We start from the raw sequence: 14,770 nt of genomic DNA, 5'->3' as shown, positions 1-14,770 counted from the left end.
ATGGACAGGTTTTGGTAGTGAGGGGATGGCGGGTGTGGCTCTGTGAAAAGATGCCAGAAGCTTCTGCCATGTCTAATAGAGCCAGGATCGAAAACAACTCTTCCCACAATGCATAACCTCACTATGGAACCAATTACAGTATTGAGCCAGTTGGGAAGCAGGTATTGAACAGGACTAAAGAAGATATTAGTCACTAACTGAGATACCAAGAAACACTGGGGTGTACAGTGCTAGTGAGTCTGTAATCATTAGAAGTTAGGATGATACCTAGCATGCAATGATGGCTATTTCTGCATCTTCCTTCCCTACATGACCTCTTGGACATCTACCCCTTCCTGAGCTTTGTTCTTTAGTGAGCAGCTCTGGTTCTTAATCATCTTGTTGAAAACAAGCAGTTGGACTAGGTGGATACCGTCCTTCTCTCAGTGTGGCTTCTTCACGAGCTGTCTGACTACCAGCCAACCCTTTGGAATCTCAAATTGCATCATTAGTGTGCAAATACATCGTTCTGTTGTATACATGCCTTCAGTATTTCTGTTCATTTGAATTGGAATACCAATTTACTTTCCGTCAGCCAAATGGCCTTCTCCAGTACAGCATGCTACAAATGGTGAGCGTGGCACAAATGGTAACTGAGGGGATTTATGCTCTTGAATTCGGGGTTAATTTCCAGGGGCCTTGCTTTGTCAGGCTGGTTACCCTGCTGCCTTCCTCACATGCGTATGCTGATGAAATTCCTCTTCTGTTCTCCTCATATGCCTCTGCTGTGCAGACACTGACAAACTGAAAGTTGACAATATGTTTACAAGACTAACTTAACTTGCACTTTTGGCCTAAGAAAGGTGGGAATTAGAGTATTCTCAAGGTAAAGGCTGGGGTAGCAGTCTGTCATGCCAACTCCTTTCCTTCAGCCCCCTCGCCCTCCACTATCAGGCTTATTAACGTGCTGTCTTTCTCAACAGAAGGAGAACTGGAGGCAGAATGGCTGCAAGATGTAGGTTTATCCACACTGATCTCAGGAGCTGAAGAGGAGGATGGCCAAGCCCTGCTGTCCACTCTGACCAGAACTCAAGCTGCTGCTGTACAGAAGAGGTACAACACCTACACTCAGACCCTGAGGAAGAAGAACAAGCACACAGTCCGGGATGTGCGAGACATCTTTGGCACCAGTGACCCATCTGTAAGTATCCTCGTGAATGTCTTTGATCTTAATTTTTATGCAATTTGCAAGTAGCTCGCCAAGGTTTGTGCCAGACAGGAACCCTTTCCTACTGACAGTGCATAGCCATTTGCAGTTTCTGACCCTAAGACCAGACTGTATACACTACATTTGAGAGGAAAGGAAGAAACCAAATACGATAGATGTTACACAGTTTTGTAACTAACCGGTAACATAACGTTGTATCTGTTACCAGCCTTCCTCGTGCAACCTCCTAAGACTAACATTTACTCCTTTATTTTTTGGAAATTGGTGAGTTACTCTTGGCACCTATTCAAATTTTTGATGGCTTCTGGGAACACTTGCTATTTACTCAGCAGTCTCAGCAGTGAAGTAAAACTGGTCTCATGAAGCAACTGGGATTCAGAAATGCATAAGCAATTAAACACCTGCCAGCATGATTGTAACTTGTACACTGGCAGTTACATTTCACTAACGTGGCAAATGAAAACCTATTAACTGTTCATTTGCTTCATGGCTTCAGAAATCACCAGTACCTCTGGAGGTTTCCTCCACTTTTCCCTCAGGATAGCTCTGAATGCACAAGTTCCTGTCACCACATGTTTTGATTCTGGTGAATGCAGTCAACTGCGTGAGCTTAGTGCACTGCTCAAAGCAACACGCATGATTTTATGTTTATCACTCGTGATATCTTCAGTGGAGTCACCAATAAGCTCACAAGCTCACCTTTGAAATTAATATTAAAATTTTTGCCATTGCAGAACTCCAAGAAACTATTTTTCGTTAGATATCACTTTGTCCCTTCCTGTGTTTTCTACCTTCTCCTCAAGGTTTGATATATTGGATTAATTAAAAAAAAAATTGGGAAACAAAATTGTAGCTGCACAGTTATGTTAGGATTACAAAGATACAATATCCAGATAATTAAATTATTTATCTCCAAATTAAGTATCTGAATTCTCTTGAACCTCTTGCACATATCCCACCAATACACCCAGAAGTGTCCAGTACTTTCCTGTGGACAGTCTTTCTTTCATGAGAAAAGATCAGCCATGTTTTCATGAACATTAAAAAGCTGGTGGTACTTCTAATTAGCTTAGCCCACTTATCCTGATTCAAGTATCTGCAAACCTTAAGGTGTTTAATTTTTTTTACAAAAGCTTATGTTTCCTAATAAGTTTCAATCAGCAGAATAAATGTTGTATATTTCCTCTCAGATGGTCATATTATTGATCTATTTTTGACCTGCTTATTTTTCCCCTTCTCAATTGCTGAAGTTCCTCAATTGGAAAAGGAATTTGGATCTTCAGCGTCATTGCCCTTCAAATCAGTGTTTTACCTCCTCCAAAATTCAGTTCACTCAGTAGTTCTGCATTGTGAAAGTCTGAAAGATAAGATCAAATGAGTAATTAAGTCTTCTAATTCTTCTTCCCACAAAAATATGCACTTCTGTAAGTGCTTACTTAGACGTTAAACACAGATGCACAAACACAACTGCAGCCCACCCCATCACCTCCCTCCAGCAGGCTGTGAAACATTGTATTTCTAAAAGCCTGCAAGGCCCCAAGACTCTTAATTTTCCTATTCACCAGTGCTCTTATCTCTCCTTCTTGTTACAGGATTTAGAAACTTTGTCCTAATTATCATCCCTTCAGGGATAAACGCACTTCAGAAGGGCTTGTGTCCCTGACCCAAGGGTTTCCCAAGTAGCCTTTTTAAGGGGGTGTCAGCAGTCCCTGGGGCGTTGCTGCCTCTTTGGGCGTGGCCCTACAGCTGCTAGTGAATCTTTGTGATGAACAGGGAGGAGAAGCACTTTAAAAACAAGCCAGCCAAAAGAATAGAGTGACAGGGGATGGGAGGGGGCAAATCTTTTCAGCACAGCTGTGGAAAAGAGGCTGGTAAGGAGACTGCTTGAAGTGACATGGAGTTTTGCTTTCCCATCCTGCCTTTTAGCTGGGAAGGGAAGAAGTAAACGTGCTGTAAATAGCAAACCAGCTCTAATTGTTTCACATAACTCTATAATCCTCCCCATTAGGAGGATGGATTTACACCCTCTTCCCACCAACCTAAGGATCACAAGCGCTAGAGGGATGGGTCACAGGGTGGATTACTCTCTTCCTTGGCTAATAATGAGAGAAAAGGTGATTAGCTCACTAGGGTCACCTGAAATGAGATTTAGGGGACCACTAAAGAGGCATAAATTAGTTGTCATCTGGAGTGGGGGAAGAAAAAGATAGATTTGCCCCAGTTTTTTTCTCTCTGTTCTGAAAAAACTCTGCCTGCCAGATGTTTTGCTACTACTGCCTAGTGGCCAGGCTCTACATGAGTCACCACAGACCAAGGGGTGCTTTTCCAGCCATCCTGCCTTGAGGTCCATGCCCTCATGTGCCGTGATCCCTAGGGGCAAAAAGCTACCCCTGTGGGAGATCACCCTTCCAAGAGCCATACCTTGGCACATAGAGCAGCCTGTCCGTGCTGAGATGCTTTTGCTCTGCTTCAGACAGGTCTACAGCCAGCAGACTCAACTGGCAGCCACACTACCAAGTTTTAAATTGGATGGTTTATTAATCACAGTGGCCTGATTTTCCTTCCTGCTGGTACCCTGCCGCTTCTATCAGAAGCTATCGGCTCTGCTAGTGCTCAGAGCCTAGAAAAATCAACAGCAGAATACAAATGGGGGACACTCATACATTGATTCTGTTATTGAAGAGAGGAAATGAAGCACTGTGCTCATTAACAGCCCTACCCTGTATGTTGCAATTAATTAAAACTCGTGAAGAGTTTTTACAAGCATTTTACTTCAGCAATGTGTGACAAAATCATGTCCTAGTTAAAGAAGAATCATTAACTAACCCAGAGCTCTCTGCATGTAAAAGGTGTTTATGATGGCAGTACTTGGAAATATGAATATATTCAAAGCATGGGAAAATTGGATCCTGGCCAGAGCTATAAGGTTATCCTCCTTTGCCTTTATTTCCCTTAGCTGCAGGGCTGAAAATAACATTTGGTCTCTTTGGTGCTCCAATGATACGGTTTTACATCTTCTACAGTGAGGGTAGCTAGTAAAGAACTGTCTACCTCATCTCCATCCTCTCCCTGCTCTTCTGATTTCCTCTTCCCATTGGAAATTCCTGCGTATATTTGGGCAGCAAACAGTGGGCTCATTTTTCATATAATCACTTTCAGTCAGAAATCAGGATAGGGGAAGCCTCACCTTTGCTGGAGCCCCAGGAAAATGACTAAAGCTGTCCCAGTTTATTTAAGGACACAATTTGACTCTTGGTCTTTCACATTCATTGAGAGAAGGTCTTCAAAAGTTCTTTAATTTTCTTTTTACTACAGAAATAATGTGGATCTTTAAATTCATGCATTAAAAAGGTTTTATTCCCAGTCTTCCCTTCATTTTTACATCTTATCCTAAGATTTAAAAAAGTCAAGGTGGGGGAAAGGAAGACATTTTCACAAAGGAGACACAGATTTGGTTTCTTTATACACTCTCACTGTGAAGGCTGGGAAATGGGACTGAGGATATGACATTTTTAGGTACCCCAGTTATTGTGCACAGTTCACATTATTCAATTGCTCCAGGCTAGAGCAGCCTGCTGCCAGCCCGGCTGGGTGCCAGGCAGAGGTGTGCAGTCCACTCCATCTTCCACATCCGTGTCTGCCAGCTCTGCCCTGCTTATCAGAACCAGGTTACTGCAGGTGCTTCACGACTCATTTCACTCCTGTAACAAGGCTGGAAGCATTTTTTAATTAATAAACTTGACTGACTGTAAATCTGTTCTGAATACTGTTCACAGGGTCAGACATTTTGAGCACTGAAAGTAGATGAGCCAGTTGCTAATGTTTACCATTAATTTCTCCATCTGGATCTTGAGGAGAAGCATAACTACTTTTACGGTTGATTTTCCCAAATTGCTGAGGCAAGTTTAGCCATATCTCCACTTCTATACTCCCACCTGAACTTTATAGTACTTTTTTATGTCCTGAAGCTTTTTGTGAAAATATTGTGGGATTTTATCATAAAAGCATCCAGTTCTCATTTCTAAAAAATCAATGGTCCTTACAGTCTTCTGGCATAGGAAGTCCATGTGACTCAAATCCTGCTTGCTATCAAGTTCACAAGCCATTGAATGGACTCTCTCAGGAGAGATTATATTCATGTTACATTTGACTTTTGTCAGGAAAATTAATCCACAAACAACAGAGGTTTATGTCCAAAAAAGGAGACAGAGGAGTCCTGTTACTTTATTCAAATAAGGGGAGAGGCCATGGGGCATTTCCCCTGGTGTCTCTCAAATTTTTGGAGAGCGCAGCCTCCTATTTATCCTAATTTCCTTACCGCATTTCCCTCTCTCTTTCCCCATTGGCTGAGGTACTTGGGAGGTACAGACTCCCCAAAATGCCTAATACCTAAGACTCCCTTCTAATGTATAATTCCCCCCCTCCCCTTTATTTTAATTCTTATGGAATTTATGGTTCTTCCCATTGTTTTTTTCATCTTTCAGTATCCAATTTCATTTATCAGCAGACCTATAATTTATTTGTAAAGACAGATCTCTTTCTTTCCATTCATCAATCAATGGAATCCTTCCCATTGTTTCTTTTATCTCTCAGTACTAGTTTTATCTACCAGCAGGCCCACAGCTTGTTTGTAAAGACAAGTCCCTCATTCCTTTCACTTTGTTACCCGAATAGCTCAGGGCATAAATTGAATAAAACAACTGCAACATTATTTCGGGCTTCCAATTGGAAGAACTGTCTGTCTTTTAAATATCTGCCATTTTTTAGCAGCCTGAATGCTCCACATATTGACCACAACTGAGGAAAACAGAATTTCTGCCCCAAGGCATTGCTACTTGTTGATAAACAGCTGACTTAGCAATTTGAAGAGTGATTTAAAGAGATACTGAGGACTCATGGGGGCCCAGAGCTGCAGGTTCAGCTGGAAAACTGGGTCTGCTCCGTCAGGCTCAGGGCGGGTGAGACAGCAGGTTTGAGAAAGGCTGCGGGCTTCAGGGACTCCCACAAGGATGCAAATAACAGCAGAAAAGATATAAGACAGGTTTGAAACATTGTGGTTATTTTCACTGAGTAAACTTCAGAGCATTTTTTAAATTCCTGACCTTGTTTTTGTTTGCTGTTTTTTTACTCAAGAACAAATAGTTGAGCTGCTACTGCCCATGGAACACAAACACTCAGATTTGTCCATATGGGCCACAAAACTGCTGAGGACAAGGCCAAAACTCCACTGCTAAGAAGAAGTGACAGTGCTTCAAAGTCACCCCCTGGGCTGCCAAGACACTTCTCTGCAGTGCAGAATGATTTCTGGAGTGAAACGAAATGAATTTGACTATAGAAAATGTTTCTTTGTTCCCCCAATTTTTTTTTTGCGGTTCACTGATACAAGTATTAGTGTATTACCTATGGGAGGACATCCATCTATTAATAACTTTCTGGAGCCCAAATCACAAGAAGTAGCAGACAGACTGATTTCTGACAGGTCCCTGAGAATAGTAGTACTCAACATGTGCCAGAGAGTCTTCAAAAAGATTTGTGGCCAAAATTATTAAAGCCAGAATGATTTACAATTTGAGGAGGACCTTTCGGTTAGTCTAATTCTGTACAGCAATTTACTTAGCTAATTTCAGTCATTTTATAGGACAGGACTCATTAGGTACAGCAAGCTGCAATAGTACTGACTTCCACATGGTCCAAATCTGTGCAGTTTTGGGGAAGACTGATTTTCAGGCTTGGCTATGAAAAATACACCCCGAAGAATCACAGCAGGTTGCTTAATCTTGTCAAAAGAGTGTAAGCTGGGAATGATACACCGTTGCTTGAACTGTAGCAGTTTCTGTCCGTAGGCGTTTACCTTCACTGCAGTCTGATCGTTTTTCCTTGCCTATCAGCCCACATTTGAGACAGTTCCAGTGTCACCAGTATCTTCTAATGGTATCCAGCTTCCTGGGCAGAAGCCAGTTTGGAAATCAGTTAGCTGTGAGTATGACAACATGTAACCAGTGTTCACTTTCCTCCTAGTAAAATGACAGACAGAAAGACCCTTTTGTGGTTCAGAGGTTAGTCCCCTCTTTCATGTTGGGGCAGTGCTGCATGTATTTCCTTGACAAAATCATTGTCAGCTTATTGTCATGCAGGAACCAAAGTTTCCCACTAAAGACCAGTGTTGTACAGACACAGACTGTTGCCCTTGAGGGATCAGCATCTAAAAAATGCTGATCATTGCAAGGCTGGGAATGTAAAAATAATCTGTAAACAATATGGTGCAGAATTTGTCCAAAATATGTCATCAGTATATTTTCTTGGTGCAAGCCAAAAAAAAAAGAGGCATGTTTCCTCCACACTTCTTCTCCAGTACTGCAGAAACTGTAGTATTAGAAATTTGTAGTTTTCCTGGTTCTGCCCTATTGTTGTGATCTATGAATGGTCTTATCCCTTAAATGCTTTGCCCTGACAGTGACTGGCAGTGCTAATGAAAGTAATAGCTCTTTTGTACTCAGTGTCTGGATAATTGTCAGTAACCGTCCATGGGAATGTCCATCTTTTGGTTTGAAAGCTCTTCCCATCACCATTGTTCAGGGCTTAACTAAAGGAATATTAATATCCAAATTTCTAAACACTTCCCTTGGCTATTTATCTTTGGATACAGTGCCACAGACATCTTCCTTGTTGGCAAGAGCTGCTCTGCTGATACTTTTGTTCTGCAAGCAGTTCTACTGAAACAAATGCGGAACCAAATGCCCAGGGGTACTATGAGCAGTCTGTGGTCCCAGGTCCAAGGGTGGAAAGAAAGATGGAAAACATCTTAAATGGCTTGGACATTACACAAAAACTAAAGCCACAGTACAGAAACCAGAAGCCACTTAATAACACACTTAACTTTCTTCATATCACACTTGTAAAATAAATGGTGTTGCAAAAAAGTCCCTGTAACTGTAACTGCAATGATTCAGAGAACATGGGGCATGCACAGGTTTATAAGACATGTAATGTTTTTTAATTCACTTTCTGATTGCCATGGCTTTTGAGTACTCTTGTGTCATGCTAGTAAATTCTCTCTGCAGTCTTGAGGGCTGAAATTTTGCTTCACTTTCAATTAAATTTATTATTCCATCCCAACTGGGTTTAGGACCTGAACCTTACAGAAAAACTAAAAATTGACCTGAGATACTAGACATCCATCAGGAAAGCTGGCAACCCTGGAACTCATGTATGTTATCACACTTTGGCCTCCATGACAATAGCGTATTTCTGGACTTGATTGTACTGATTTGAAAAATTTTCCTCTGACATCCAGTAATTTAAGGAGGTGACTAAATTTTACAGAAGAGCAATAAGTCATTTCACAGTATCTACTAGAAATGCCAGTAGATTTAGCATTTTTCAAACTGGAATATTGTACATTTTGTCCTGTTTTGGTCCTACACACCTAAACTATCAACAATGAGAAATATGTGTATGTGACCACATAAAATATATGCACAATGTCTTGTGATTGTAAATAAGTCACCAGTAACCTGAGAAACTGTGTCAACAGCATTTTTCTGTCAAGACCTTTTGTTTTTAATTGTTCATTTGATGAGTGCCACCACAGTTTGCTGGCCTGGGTAGACAAGGATGGAGTACAAAAACTTGGTAATGCCTGATAAACAGGAAGTTCCAGCTTGACTATCTTTCTCACAGAAAGCAACAAGTTAAATAATCTAAAAAGAAAATAGGGATTTTATTTCTAAGGGGTTATTTCCTCGAGACAAAACAGGAACATGCTGTGGTTTGCACTGAAATTCTTCTTCGAAGCACTTCCTTTATTACTTTCTCAAGAATTTTGTCATCTTGGTTCAATTTTTTAATGTCTCTGTACTAAATGCAAGCATCTATTCATCATTCATATACAATTTCCCTTATTTTCAGCTAAGAGCTGTCTAGACTGTGGAATAGATAAAGGCAGCCCATCCATAACAGAAGAGCTCTCCTATGAGGTCTCTTTCTCAGAATCCATTACAGTCCTTCCAAAAACCCAAGAGTGGCCAAAAAACCAGAGGTTCAAAAAGGAAGACTCGGCTTTGCCAGTAAGTTTCTTCTCCATGTATTTCCTCAATTGTTTTCTTTAACACAGCAATTTCCTGCTTTATATCCCCAGCACACTGGAATCTGTTCAGACAAGTGATCTGTCCTTTGCAGTGTGTGCTTTGTAGAGACGTCTCACTGTGCCTGCCTACTGCCTGTGATTGATTCCCAGGGAGGCACCAAAGTTAATATGGATATCCAAGCCACATTTTTACTTGCACCCATCATGAACATGTGCACACAGATGAGTATGAGTAGCTCAGTCCACATATATTGCATCATCCATCATTTTTTCATACAGAAATAAAAACTGCTTACTGGCATTAAAACTAACAATCATTTTCATTACTGCTCTGCTTTCCTACTTTTTCCCCCACAGATTATCTGCCTTTCATAACACATGGATTTAAAATTGCTTTGCAGATGGAGGGAGGAAAGCAAACCTTAGTCCTGCAGCAGTACTGGCTGTCTCCAGTCAGTATTGAGTGCAATCACACTGTAGGAGATACTACATGAATTGTTCAGGAAAAGTTTGCCATGTCGTCCAACCAGACATACAATGAGCAGTTGTGTCATTATCTGGAATTATTTCATGAAGTCATGGAAGTCAATTTTCTACTTCCATCAGCCCTCACAACTTCCATCACTGAAAACTGGAGGTTTAATTTAGTGCTTCCAATACCACCTCTTTAGTGACATGTATGAAATGGATGTGAATTATTTGGAAGAATTTCCTGAATGTTGTGATGTCCTGAGGTCCCAAACTAATCTGGAATTGTTACAACCCATACAGATATTGAATTATCTGAGAATTATTCAGTTGTCCATATCAGATTCCACCAAGGAAGAGGAAGCTGAGATACAGAAGTAAGCTTCCATGTTGAATGATAAGACACCAAGTAAATTACGTAACTTACGTGAAATCCCTATGGCTTTTTTGTGTCTTTGGTTGGTTGGGGTTTTTTTGTGGCGGTAACTTGGTGTCTTGTGGAGAGTAAGGGTATCTCTGCACTCATCATGATTTTGGTGTTTACTAAAACACATGCACACCCACAAATTGTTCTCTGTAACAGCTCAGACAACTCCCAGTTGACAGAGCAGGGAAACTGATGACAAAGAGGGAAGAGACGATGCTACATTGAGTATCATGGATCTGTGGCTTCATAATTGATAAGTTTTAGAAAACATCAGTATTGCGCTGCATGCAGGACATAATTTTGTGAGCTCAGAAGACCACACAAGAAACATGCCAGCTCACTGCAGAGAGTTTCTGAATAAAGTCAACAATCATAGCTGTTGATGTTGGCCTTTCCCTTGCTTCATCTGCTGCCACTTGTGGTACTTGGTTTTTTCCCATAATGACTCAGACCGTAATGGGCCTCAGCAGAAAAATCACCTCTCACTGTGTTACACTGAGCAACCAGTCACCTACACTCAGAAGGACTGTCCCTCCTTCCCCATGGTGGGACAGCGGGGCTGCACTGAAGGCTGAGCAACATCACACTTTTTCCAGGGAGGCTCTGAGAGCATAGGCAGCTTTATTGATAGTGTGTACAGAGTTGCACAGAGAGATATTATATATCACAAAATAGCATGTCCCCTGCATGCAGGGAATCCCCTCACTCCTAGAAGAATCAACTGGATGTCCCCAGGAGCGTAGGGATTTCCCCAATATACATGTGATTTCCCCAGCGTGGGACCATGATCCTTGTGACTTAGTTGAAGATATTACAGAACTACGAGACTGAGTACGCTGCATAATTCCACATAGAAACAACGTGGCAAAATATCAGACACGGTCCTTAGCCAAAATGTTAGTAATCTAATTTCAGGATAGCACAGCCTCCTTCAGACCTGCATACTACACCACTTTAAGAAAAACCACTAGAAAATTGTGACACAAGACAGAAGAATGATGGCCAGCCCTAAAACTTGTATTAACCACAGCATCACATCACAGTGACCCTAGGAGTCAAACAGACACTGTGGAAAAATCTTTGTAGCAGCCTTTTCAATCAGTTTTGCAGTGCTTGGAATTTTTTTTCTTTCCCCCCAGAAAATATATGTATACAATCTGATTTTTTTCCTTTTTTTCAAGGTGATTTATTGCATTTTGACTACTTTTGCACTTTTTGCATCACTGGAACCAAAATGTGTAGATATTCTGTAGTATTTTATGTATCATCAGAAGGCTATCCCCCATGCAGCTTTTGTTACATTGTCTCAGAATAAGGGTAGCAGTGGAATTGCTGCATTCTAAGGAGGGAATATTCTGGCCTAAAAATGCCCCAGGCAGCACATAAATAAGTTACTCCATTCCCTACACTCTTTCTCCCCCAATTATTATTAACCCCTATTGAAAAACCATGTTCAAAGTAGTGTAGAAAGTCTTAAACTACATGATTTAGATGTCCATTGTACTCTCTTCCTTTTGAAATCTGAAGTTTAATTTTTGGTTTGGTTTGGTTGGGGGGGGGTGTTTACCTTTTTCTTAATCAGTTTGACTGGCTTAATTTAAAAATGGGTTAAACATTCTGAATTCCAATTTTTTTTAAAAAAATGAAGGACTGAGCTGAAATCTCCAGAAGCAAAACATTGCTGGAGGCTGAGTTTTCACTCAGCTACCTAAAGCAAAGAGACGTTTTGTAACACTATTTATTTATACCTCTGACTAAAAGTTCCTGGTTTAAATTACAATAAATTAAAAAACCATACAATACCAAAGATCCACAGTTCTTTGAAAAGCAGGTTTTTTACTACGACTTCGTTGTTATGTCTAACAACGTCAGTCAGAAACTGATGGGTGTTTGTTCTTTTTGACATTTGTACAAATGCATCTGTCATGACACAACATTCCTGGCTCTGGTCCACGATGCTGCAGTTTCTAAAATATGTAGACATCTTCACATGCCCCCGAGTTACTCAGTACTGTTTAGTTCAAGTCTACTTGAGCAAATGATTTCTTAGCTGCTGGGAGTTGTTTCTAAGCCTAAATGCTTCTTGAGTAATAAAAAATACCACTAAGTTGTCAGGTTGGCTTCTGGACTAAGCAATTTTGCTTCTGGGCTTTTCTTCGGATCTTTAGTTTGAACTCCCCTGTAAGTCCTCATAAATTAATAGTGTTATGCAAAGCAGGCATGGATTCATTACACACACCAGTTGATATACAACCATATCCATGATTAACCGTGTCAGCGACTTCAACAGCATTCAAAGATATTTTGGGGAAGGCAGAAGCAGAGCAAAATGCTGCATCCTGCTGAAACCAGTAAAAATGTTTAAAAGAAGCACGTAACTCATTTGTCCCAGCGGGACTACAGGCACTGAGGTGCTTCAGCACCACCTCCCAGTCACACTGCAAGGGAGCATGGTGAGCAAGCAGCTCAATTTTACGTTCAGGTGGATGCAAGCTATGTCACCACACCAGGCCAATATAGAGGGCTATAGTTAGTCTCCCTGTTGTTATCCATCTACCCTAACATGACTTCCGATCCCATGCGCCAATACGGGCGCCTCTTTCGAAACAAAAATTCATTTCCTGTAATTTTTGTGCAAATAAAGATGCGACCCATCTCTACTGTAGAAATTCATTGTTCGGAAAAGCCGGTTCGGACTGACAGAGGTTGGGGACCTCTCTCCTGAAGACATGAAGAAGATCCGCTACCTCTCCCTGATTGAGCTCACGGCTTTCTACGACGCGCTGGGCGTGGAACTGAAGAGGAACCGTGTGGAGAGGGTGCGGGGACGAGGTACCGTGTGTGGCATCCCCTTTGCAGTCACCTTCATGTCAATCAGCTTTGAAAGAAGATGCTTATGAGGCTGTGTTTTCTCGTTTTCACATTTGCTGTTATTGTTTTTAAGAGAATGGTCTTTTCGGAGTCCCTCTGACTGTACTGCTGGAGAATGATCAAAAGAAGGTTCCTGGAATAAAAGTGCCCCTTATCTTCCAAAAAGTGAGTATCATCTGGCCTGCTTGGTCACTCACTAATATTTGCTTTTCCGCCATTTGTATTGACACTCAAAAGAGTCATCAGATAAGAGAAGATGCAGGCTTTACAGACTGGCAGGTGTCTACAGACTGTTTGACTGAGTATTGTGGTTTGAAAATTTTGTGACAAGGAGAGAAAATTTGCTCCTTTTTTGGTGTTTTATTTGTGGTGGGGACCCTTTTTGATTTGTAATTATGTGATACCACGCAGGAAACTTTGGGAAACAAATGTCTTTGTTTCTCTTTTTCATTAAATTAGAGAGCCGTGCAAAGTGGTGTGTGCAGAAGTGGCAGAGATGAGTTGTCTCAGGAGTCTGACTTTCACATTAATTCAAACCATAGGTATTACTTAGCTACTACTTCCAGAATGGAAGGGGTATCTTCTCATTGAGGTTTGTATGGCAAGACAAGGGTATTTATAAGAGACATTTGGCTGTATGGAGATGCCCAGTGGATGTCTTGGAGGTAGGTACACAGACACAAGTACATGTGCAATTGCACAGATTTACATGGACTCAAAACTGCAACAGATTTCCCTGTAATTACTGACAAAAGGAGAAGTGTCAGGGGAAAGACTGACACAACTTGAATATTTACATGGCTTTACAATCAGCTCCACTGCTCCCCTGTCAAGGAACTGATGCCTTGAAGTGGCTACCTGTAAACAGAGGCTAGATAAGATCAAAGGAATAAAAGTGGGTATTTATTGAGGGCCCTTCAATAGGTACACTTTGGGCAGTCAAAAGCCCCTGAGGGGCTCCACCCAAGATGGACCCTGGGTCACAGGTTTTTCACACTTTTATAAGTTTGGTCCATTTGCATATCAGGGTTAATTCTTCAATTACAATTTCAGGTAATGAAGTAATTACCTCAAATTTGCCCCCCCTTCCCCCCCCCCCCTTCAGAGGCTTTAATTTACATATTTCAGGGCCTGGGACAACAAGGTGTCCTTGAAGTGCAAACCTAGAGATGGTTTGTTATGTCTAACCAGAATGGGAGAACAGTATCTAACAGCCTAGAAGAAGTTTCAGAGTTACACACTAAGCAGTACAGGATTTCAAAAATACAAAAGTTAAAACCTAAGGCATCAATACCATGGGAAATTAGAAGAATCCAGGCTAGGGCAGGAAGCAGATCTGGTGGTGAAAATCCAGAACTGTATGATTAAATGCTGGGAAATTATTTTTTTCCTCTATGTTCAAAATTATGTAAAACCAAACCTTTTTATTTTTTTTTTAATTAGAGTGGAAACTTTAGTCCTCTATTCACAGAAATTTCAAAATAAAATACCCTGGGATCATTTTCTAATCTGAGTTCTCAGTTCCAAAATACCTATGTTATCTATAGGCATTTCCATTGTGCTCTTGGGGCACACTTAAACATTTCTCAGAGGTTATTTTTCCTCCAAAACACCATTGTATTTAAGTATATCTGCTCTTTTATTAAAACATTTATGTATTAATTGTTCTATAGCAGTACCAACTCTCAATTCAAGGACAGAGGGGCCTATT

The 14,770-nt window shown here is 41.0% G+C and overlaps 1 protein-coding gene across 1 annotated transcript in view; it reads left to right on the top strand.

The window, feature by feature from the left end:
• The window catches only part of ARHGAP28 (Rho GTPase activating protein 28), a gene marked incomplete at both ends in the record, with an annotated part of 73,236 nt that overhangs the window by 45,140 nt on the left and 13,326 nt on the right, over positions 1–14,770 (top strand). The window contains 5 exons of the mRNA XM_082290550.1: positions 963–1,180; positions 7,096–7,183; positions 9,116–9,273; positions 12,855–13,020; positions 13,133–13,224. Of these exons, the coding sequence (XP_082146676.1) occupies positions 963–1,180; positions 7,096–7,183; positions 9,116–9,273; positions 12,855–13,020; positions 13,133–13,224 (722 nt within the window). The remainder of the gene's footprint in view (positions 1–962; positions 1,181–7,095; positions 7,184–9,115; positions 9,274–12,854; positions 13,021–13,132; positions 13,225–14,770) is intronic.

This window comes from Coloeus monedula (genome assembly GCF_965178545.1).
Source record: "Coloeus monedula genome assembly, chromosome: 1".
In the NCBI taxonomy this organism is placed as follows: Eukaryota; Metazoa; Chordata; class Aves; order Passeriformes; family Corvidae; genus Coloeus; species Coloeus monedula.
Note: the sequence above shows the minus strand (reverse complement) of the source record. Positions and strands in the feature narration are given on the sequence as shown.